This window comes from Pelodiscus sinensis, chromosome 3 (genome assembly GCF_052426305.1).
Source record: "Pelodiscus sinensis isolate ZL-2025 chromosome 3, ASM5242630v1, whole genome shotgun sequence".
Lineage (NCBI taxonomy): Eukaryota > Metazoa > Chordata > Testudines > Trionychidae > Pelodiscus > Pelodiscus sinensis.
In genome coordinates, this window is record NC_143054.1 from 177,254,118 (window position 1) to 177,263,597 (window position 9,480).

General features: G+C 48.9%; 1 protein-coding gene across 1 annotated transcript; it reads right to left on the reverse strand.

Annotated features, from left to right (window-relative positions):
* Positions 1-1,469: 1,469 nt before the first annotated feature.
* GPR75 (G protein-coupled receptor 75) lies at positions 1,470-5,905 on the reverse strand. Its single transcript, XM_075925475.2, has 2 exons — positions 5,696-5,905; positions 1,470-5,298 (listed from the first exon to the last, which is right to left on the reverse strand). The coding sequence occupies exon 2, from the start codon at positions 5,199-5,201 to the stop codon at positions 3,549-3,551; it is 1,653 nt and encodes a 550-aa protein (XP_075781590.1). The 5' UTR covers positions 5,202-5,298; positions 5,696-5,905; the 3' UTR covers positions 1,470-3,548.
* Positions 5,906-9,480: the final 3,575 nt, after the last annotated feature.

Below are 9,480 nucleotides of genomic sequence, written 5' to 3' on the forward strand. Positions count from 1 at the left end.
GGACTCAATGACATTGGACAGTTCAGCTATGAATTCTCCAGTCTAATTCTGTGTGACAGTAAAAGGACAAGCCACTTTTCAGTTTCACCAAATGTCCTCATCTTGTGTTATAAAACAGAGAGAACAATAGTTCCAGATCTACCTTCTCTTTCAGTATTTTATATAATATTATCATGTCCTCTCTTATTCATTTCCTTCCTTTTCAATCTCTCTTAATATGAGTGGTCCATCTCCCTAACCATTCACATGTTGCATCTTGTCTCAGACTGTCATTTTTATGAAGTAAGCACCATGTTTTATTCTGTGTACAGTGTCTAGCATAATGGTGTCCTGATCTAATGAAGCTACTATAGTACAAATAAATAAGACATTCTTAAGATAAAAAATCACTTCTTTGTGATCACTAAGACTTCTGAGTCTTAAATTAAGGAATTACTTCCGAAAAGCACAGTAACATAACATATTTTCTAATTATCACATCCATACAGCTCCATAAAATGCTTTACTATTTACTATTGCGTAGGACAACTCATACTGGACAATCTTCTTATTGCAATTAAAAGTTCAGAAATTCTACATTTTATTATCTGACACTGCAAACATTTAAAAAAATATTAGGAATACAAAGTTATATCAGCAATTAACTTAAGAAAAAATATCACAAAATATTTTGAAAATATTTCAATTCCTTTGTGTCTTGGTGAAACATCTTGAGAAAGTAATAAAACTTTGGCCCTTCTGTTTTAGGGACAAATCCTTCTCATTTTACTCGTCACACAAATATTCAATATATTTACTTTTATGAGCAAAGTGATCGGGATTTAACCCTTAGTCACATTATAGAACTCACATGATTCAAAGCAAATGCATAATTTAAAGAACATAAACAAATCAATCACTGGACCTGATCTAGCAAACCTTGCACACTCAAAATTCCCAATGACTTCAGTTGGAGGTTTGGACATGCCAGAAATGCCAAACAGGAGATGTGCAAGTACATATAACACCTAATCCTGCAACCATTTCCCAGAGTTGGGGCTCAGTCCTAATATCCTTTCCCAAGAAAAACTGTCGTTTACTGAAGTCATTGGCTGTGTCTACATTGCACCCCTTTTCCGGAAAAGGGGTGCAGATGAGACAAGTCGGAATTGCAAATGCAGCGGGGATTTACATTTTCCCCGCTGCATTTGCATGAACATGGCTGCCGCTTTTTTCCAGCTTGGGGCTTTGCCGGAAAAAAGCGCCAGTCTAGACAGGGATCTTTCGGAAAATAAAGCCTTTTCCGAAAGGTCCCTTATTCCTCTTAAAATCAGGAATAAGGGACCTTTCCGGAAAAGGGGTGCAGTGTAGACACAGCCATTGTGTCTGAGAGCTGCAGGATCAAGACCATAGCATCATCTCCCCCCATACAAAACAATGTATAGGGCATCGTGGAAAGGAGTAACCCAAAGACAAAAAAACAAACATGAGACATTTTAATTAGTTATATTTTATCATCACTTTAGCAAGGACCATGTTATTCATTCACAGAGAAAAATATCTGGATAGCGAGAAAAGAACCACTGAAATTATTTCAACTATACATGTGATAGAAACTTGCTTAGATTGCTTATTGCAAGAACTTATGTTTAAGTTACTGATTATTACACTTTATTTTGTCTAAGAAAATTGTTCATTTAAATGACATTCTTCGATGGAAACACCGTAAAATAGTTTAGTTTCTAAAAAAGCCAGCTAAAACAATTCACATTACTACGAAAGGATGCTTTTCTTATTTCTAAATAGTAAATAATTTCCCTGGAACCCAACAGTTGGTATCTTTAATTTTGTTAATTAAAGGTACCAACTTTTTCAAACTTGGGTGGCTAAAATGAGGCACCCAAACTTTCAAATGGGTTAATTATTTCAGAGCTCCTGGGCTCCTGCTGAAGTCAACAGGGGTTCAGAGGTGTTAAACACTTTTGAAATATAGACTACTTATTTAAGTGACAGACTTTAAGAATACCAATTTGAACATTTTGGCTTCCGATATAATAGCAAAATCTTTATTTTAAAATTAAACCATCCTGTTTCAAAAGGGATTTGACATAATACACATGTTACAATAAAACTACTTATCGGTAATATAAAAATATTTAATGTCTACATTTTGTTCCTCATGTAGGGCTATAAATAAAATGCAGAAGTAGACAATCTGATTTAATGATAAATAATTTATCACTAGAATGTTTTTAAATGTTTTAGTAGATAAGAAAATCTGAAAAAAGAATAATATTATGTCAAGTATCAGAGGGGTAGCCATGTTAGTCTGAATCTGCAAAAGCGGCGAGGAGTCCTGTGGCACCTTATAGACTAACTGAGGTGTAGGTCTATACTGATGCATCTGACGAAGTGGATCTTTGCCCACGAAAGCTTATGCTCCTACACCTCAGTTAGTCTATAAGGTGCCACAGGACTCCTGGCCGCTTTTAATAATATTATGGTTACTTGGTAGTCCTTTTTCAGGTATTAGTCATTTCTACCCGCATTTGATGGCAATGTCATATCCTAATCCTCCAAATATATAAAGGCATAGACAAAATACAAACAACAACACTGCTCCTCAGGTAACAGTTTGTAAATTACAAAATTACATAGGCTATTGCATTAGCAAGAAATGCAGCACTGTGACATTGCAATAGTCATTTGTACCTCAAGTAAAACTTATAATTAGGCATTGTAAGTTAACTTTTATCAATTGAAAATCACTTCTCCATATGCCACTAAAATCGTATTTTATTAAACCAGTGCCTACAATAAGAGAAATTAAGATTACCATATAACAAGGTTCAATGCCTCTTGCAAAGATCATTCTGAATAGATAGTAATATACCATTATTTATGGCTAATGATGAGTCAAACCCTGGTCCCACTGAAGTCAGCGATAGTTTTCCACTGATTTCAATAAAGCCAGGAATTCACATTACCATAGAAAAATTAATCAGGCCACACCTATTATAGGAATATTATTCATTCTTTCAATGCCTACAATAAAACAAACTTTTTTACTTAGTTTATAAAAATAAATCCTTAAGCATCCACCCTATTCACTGGAAACACGGTTTTCCGCATTCTTAAAAATAGAGCAAATATATAACAAACCATAATGCTGGCAAAGTCTGTTTTTTTACATACTTTGTCACATGATATAAATTAAACCTACACTTTCCACATGTACAGTAGTCAGCATAAAATTTAATAACTAAAACACTCTAATATAACTCTAATGTATTCCAAGTACACTCTAATGTATTCCAAGTACAAAAGATGCCCTTTTAGTAATGACAAATTATAAAATTTTCAGGAAAATATCATGGAAACCATACTCTACTTCTTAGTTCATCTCTAAATCACCGAATATTAACAATAATAGTAATTTGTAAATTGGCAACTGTGTAGCAAAATCAGATATAATACTATACCTTGAGTTTAGAATAATCACAAGTAAAAATAAAAGGGAGACAGAAAACCAGATGAAGTTTGGACAAGTTTCTCTGACATACTCCAAGTTAAACTGAGGGGATAGGAATCTGCTTAGCTGAAGTGCTGTCATAATCTCTCACCAAGTCATTGGTGGTATGATAATGCATGGCAATATAGGATTTGGCAAATCCAAAAGTAGATTTCACTGGCTGTAAGCTATTAGGGGTGCTGACTTCTTGGGAAGGGCTGCTATTATAGATACTGTAATATGGTTCAATACGGGTATTCATGGGAGTTGAGCTGCTCTGTGCATAGTGCTGATGTCCAACAGAAGCCTTGGGACTCAACACACTTTCCTTAGAATGACTAGGACCACAAGCTTGGTCCACAAACTTTTTCTGAGGTTTTGGAGACAACATGTATGCTGAATTGGTTTCATGATGGGATGATTTGTTCCTGTTGACTTCCAAGCTCCCTTTGCCCATGGCTCGAAGCCTTGTCTTCTGCTTACAGCAGAAAAAAACAAGGGCTAAATACTGGAGACACCAAAGAACTCTCCTTCTAAGTCCGGCACTGTTACGGGAATATATAAAAGGATTTAATCCAGATTTGAAAAAAATTAAGGTAAATCCACACAACTCAAACTGGTAGAGGATGAAACCACCATTACTGGAAAGCACATCCTGCACCAAGGAGATCCCCAGGGGGACACAGCAAATTAAGACAGAGAGGACAATGACCACACATGTCACCACCGCTTTGGAGTCTTTAGCAGTGGACAAATTGACTGCAGATACCAGTTGGAGCCTGGTGGCTGTGGGAGCTGGCAGCTGGCTGAGATTCTTACTGTAGCCATGGGTCTGGATGTGCTGCAACTTGTTGTAGTTCTGGTTCCTGTATAAAGCAGGCACAGCACACTGCACCCCATCCACCGCTCCTGAAGCAGGAGGTCCAGTGAAAGGCTGTGGTCTGGAGGCATCTACTGTGATGATGGGGGGACATTTCCTCACTTGGGCATTTCTCCTCAAGGCCTGAGCTATCATGATATAGGAGACTGAGACCACAGTTACACAGCAGATGAAATCACTCACATACAAGTAGAGGATGATCTTCCCTTCGCCACTGATCAGGCTGGACATGGGGAGGCAGAGGCGTGACTTACGGGTTCTCAGGGTGGCCAAGATAGCTAAGGTGAAGCTTGTGACCCACAAGAGCAAGGTGAGAAGGAGGGTGCAAGGGAAGGAGGCATTTCGGTTGGGCTGCTTCCCTAGGACCATCCTGAGCCGATGCAAGGCTATCACAGCCACTGTCTTGAGAGACATGATGATGAAGCCAGAGCTGGTGAGGTGGAAAGTGAAGCAGAAAGCATCAGGAACACCATTCACAGAGTTGAAAAACAAGACAAAGGCAAACATGGGGGCAGTTACCCCACAAATGAAGAGGTCGCAGAAGGACAAGTTGAGGATCATAAAATCAAAGTTAGTCCTGAATTTCCTGAAGGCTGGGTCGAAGAACGACAAGAAGACAATGAGGTTGCCATAGGATCCCAGGCAGAAGATGATGGCCAACAGAAAGGTGCAGGTGACCAGCGTGGCTGTGTGGATGATCTCCTGGAGATCCCCCTGGAAAGAGGAAGAGGTGGAGTTCCCGCTCAGAGCGTGCAGCCGCTGTCGCGAGGTGTTGAAGGGATCCAGGAGCCTTTGGCTGGCCCAGTCCTGCAGCCTGTGTGTCAGGTTCATCTTCCCAAAAATAAACACACACCCCCCACCCCCAATGGGGGAGTCCAGCGTCTCAACTCAACGGTGTGGGGCAGGGGGAGTCCATGGTGGGCGAAGCCTGTAAACACCCCGAAGAGAGAAAGTCAGAGCAGGGAGCTTAGCCCCCCGCGGTCCGAAGTGCAGGTGTTAGGGAGGCGAGGGAGCTGCCGGGCTCTCACCTCGGCCCCGGGGGCTGGGACCCGCATTGGTTAAACCTCCCCTCGGCAAGGCCACAGCTCCCCCGGCCGCTGCGAGAAGGGCCAGGCCCGAGTCAGAGCCGCCCCCCCCCCGGCTCCGCAACGCGCACACGCCCGGGGGCACCCTGCCCTGCGCCGGGCATGGGAGTCGCTGCGGCCGGGGGAGCGGGGCCCGGACTCCCCGGGCGGGGGCAGCGCGCAGGGCCCCTGGCGCGCCCGGCACCGCAGCCTTCCCCTCCCCCGGCCGCCCGGCTGAGCCCGCCTGCGCAGCCCCCTCACCTCGCTGCGTGCGGCGCCTCTGCCCCGGCTGCTGCGGCGGCGCCGGCCTGGCCCCCCGGCGGCCCGGCTCGCTGGCGGGCGCGGGGCGGGAGCCCTCGGCGGCTGGGCTGGGGGACGGGCGGCTGCTGAAGTCATCGCCGACGTGCGGGAGCGATCAGTCCCCTCACTGCCACCTGCAGCCAGAGCCCGGCCGCGCTGCTCTCCCGGGCACGCACAGACTGACCCCCCCCCCCCCGCCTGCAGTGCCCGCTGCCCCCCCCGCCTGCAGTGCCCCCCGCCTGCAGTGCTCACTGCTCCACAACCACACTGCCCCCCGCCTGCAGTGCCCGCTGCCCCCCCCGCCACACTGCCCCCCGCCTGCAGTGCCCGCTGCCCCCCCCGCCTGCAGTGCCCGCTGCCCCCAGTGCCCGCTGCCCCCCCCGCCTGCAGTGCCCGCTGCCCCCCCCGCCTGCCCCCCCCCCCCCCGCCTGCAGTGCCCGCTGCCCCCCCCGCCTGCCCCCCCCCGCCTGCAGTGCCCGCTGCCCCCCCCCCGCACTGCCCCCCGCCTGCAGTGCCCGCTGCCCCCCCCCGCCTGCAGTGCCCCCCGCCTGCAGTGCCCGCTGCCCCCCCCGCCTGCAGTGCCCGCTGCCCCCAACCGCACTGCCCCCCGCCTGCAGTGCCCGCTGCCCCCCCCACTGCCCCCCGCCTGCAGTGCCCGCTGCCCCCAACCGCACTGCCCCCCCGCCTGCAGTGCCCGCTGCCCCCCCGCCTGCAGTGCCCGCTGCCCCCACCACACTGCCCCCCCGCCTGCAGTGCCCGCTGCCCCCCCCCGCACTGCCCCCCCCCAACCCACTGCCCCCCCGCCTGCAGTGCCCGCTGCCCCCAACCGCACTGCCCCCCGCCTGCAGTGCCCGCTGCCCCCCCCGCCTGCAGTGCCCGCTGCCCCCACCACACTGCCCCCCCCGCCTGCAGTGCCCGCTGCCCCCCCCCGCCTGCAGTGCCCGCTGCCCCCACCACACTGCCCCCCGCCTGCAGTGCTCACTGCTCCACAACCGCACTGCCCCCCGCCTGCAGTGCCCGCTGCCCCCACCACACTGCCCCCCGCCTGCAGTGCTCACTGCTCCACAACCACACTGCCCCCCGCCTGCAGTGCCCGCTGCTCCACAACCGCACTGCCCCCCGCCTGCAGTGCCCGCTGCCCCCAACCGCACTGCCCCCCCTCCTGCAGTGCCCGCTGCCCCCAACCGCACTGCCCCCCGCCTGCAGTGCCCGCTGCCCCCAACCGCACTGCCCCCCGCCTGCAGTGCCCGCTGCCCCCAACCGCACTGCCCCCCGCCTGCAGTGCCCGCTGCTCCACAACCGCACTGCCCCCCGCCTGCAGTGCCCGCTGCACCCCAACCACACTGCCCCCCGCCTGCAGTGCTCACTGCTCCACAACCACACTGCCCCCCCGCCTGCAGTGCCCGCTGCTCCACAACCGCACTGCCCCCCGCCTGCAGTGCCTACTGCTCCACAACCACACAGCCCCCTGCCTGCAGTGCCCACTGCACCTCAACTGCACTGCACTGCACCTCAACCACACACTGCAGTGCACGCTGCACCACAACCACACACTGCACTCCCACCGCATGCTGTACCATAACCGCACTCTGCACTCCCACTGTGCATTGCAGCACATCTGCACACTATATTTTGCACCATACTGCAACCACATACTGCATTAGAACCACATACCAAACCCCCACTGCACAATGCAATGCATCACAACCACACACTGCACCTCTATTGCATGATGTAATGCACCTTGCACAACAACCAGATAATGCACCACCAATGCACTTCCATCACACTGTGTAATGCTACTTGCACCACAACCACAACTGCAATGCATACTGTACCACAACTACATGCTGCAACACACATATTGTGCCATCACCATATACAATACTACTGTTGCACACCGACCCTGCACCACTGCCACATGCAGTGCACCATCTCTGTATCCTACACCACCGCACACATTGCAATACAATTGTGTGTATCCATATGCACTTATACTGCACTACAACAGTCCCTGCATATATACATATTGCACCACAACAATGCACACATTGGAATGCACATTGCAACACCACAGCACACACTTGTACAGACAGTGCATGTCAATCACACACAGATCTACAAATACAGCAATCTAGCCTCACAAAGCCATACAGACAAATACTCTATCATATATAGAATGACAATCACACACAGCCTCATCACGTGACAACATAGCCATACGAATCAGTAATACAAGAGAGGCTCTGTCACAAGTCACTGTAACATAGCCATATAAGACAAGACACAACTACACACAATAAGGAAAGAGTCATCATCCCTGCATCTACCACAGAGAGCAATGCAACATACAAATAGCAACACAGAAGAAGCACTGCTATCACACACACATACGTTCAGTGACACAAGACAAAACAAAACACATCTCCAGACTGCAGGGAGTGTGACAGCAACACTCACACACTGCTAGCGACATGGCGATGCACAAAATGCTACAGCAACAAAGTCTTTTAAAGGCACACAGCATCAGATCACAGCAGCCCTCTCTTACCCTCATGCAAGCTATGACTATGATAGACCCTATGAAGCCTCAAGACTGGCAATTTTGGGGGAAAGCCTCCCTGTCCTGTGGAGAGCGAGCACAATACGGTGGGGCTGTCTGTCTCCTTGTTACCTGGTGGTACGGCACCAATCAGTAAGGGGCCTAGGCAGTACTGTAAAAATGAAATACTAATGTAGCAGCTGGAGCGAGGTTGCCTGCTACCCTTTGACGCACTCTGTCATGTGATCCTGCAGTTCTAGATGACACAGTGTTAAAAATGGGCCACCTGAAGCCATTCACGGAGGAGAGGGAAAAGGAGCAAAAGAGTTCAGTCACTCGACTGTTCCTTCCTGGCCTGTGAGCAATAAGGATTGGCTGTTGCCCCTACTTCTCCCCCTCTCCATCCCTCTGGGGAGAGACACGGGGAGGGGAGGGGCGGCGAACAGACCCTTGGAGCTACCCCACCACCTGTTCCATCCTGGAAGGAGAAGATGGGATCTTGCTGTAGCCCCTCCTGCAGCCTGGGAGAGGATGGTGAAGCACCATAGGAAGAGCAGAGGTGAAGGTTGGCAGGGGTTAGAGTTAGAGCACTGTTAGCAGAGGCCAAAATCCCCTTACTCGGTATATTTGGGGTACTGGCAGCACTAATTGTTTCTCTCACACAAGATGGGCAGAAGTTGTTGAAAAAAAAAAACAGATCAAAACTCCACAATGTAGTAATTTTTGTAAAAAAAAGTTTCATAAATTTGGAGTCCAAGTTCATGACTTTTGAAGATCCAACTCATAATTTGTTCTCTCTTGTACTTGGTAATACAGGTTGTCCCCGACTTATGAATGAGTTACCTTCCAAACACTTGGTCGTAACTCGATCTGTTCATAAGTCAGAACCCATTCATTTAAATGTGACCGCGCTGTTCATAAGCGCAGATCGCGTTCGTAACTCAGGGACCAGCTTAATGGGAGGTTGGTCGTAAATACAAACAGTCGTAAGTCAACGCGTTCCTAAGTCGGGGACGACCTGTAGTGAATCCTGTTGCCTCAGCCCCAGTTAGCTTTCTAGTCTTGATACAACTACAGTGTCCCAACAACTACTCAGTTGCCTTGGCTAGCGGTGCAAAAGGAAAAGGGGGAAAAGAGCTGTTAGGAACAGAAACAGTACAGCTGGCATCTGCTAAGGGGGCGGGGGTAGGGGTCACTCTGCAAA

What these genes read in the sequence shown, in the direction of transcription:
- GPR75 (XM_075925475.2), bottom strand. Translation starts at nt 5,201, where the DNA reads ATGAACCTGACACACAGGCTGCAGGACTGGGCCAGCCAAAGGCTCCTG.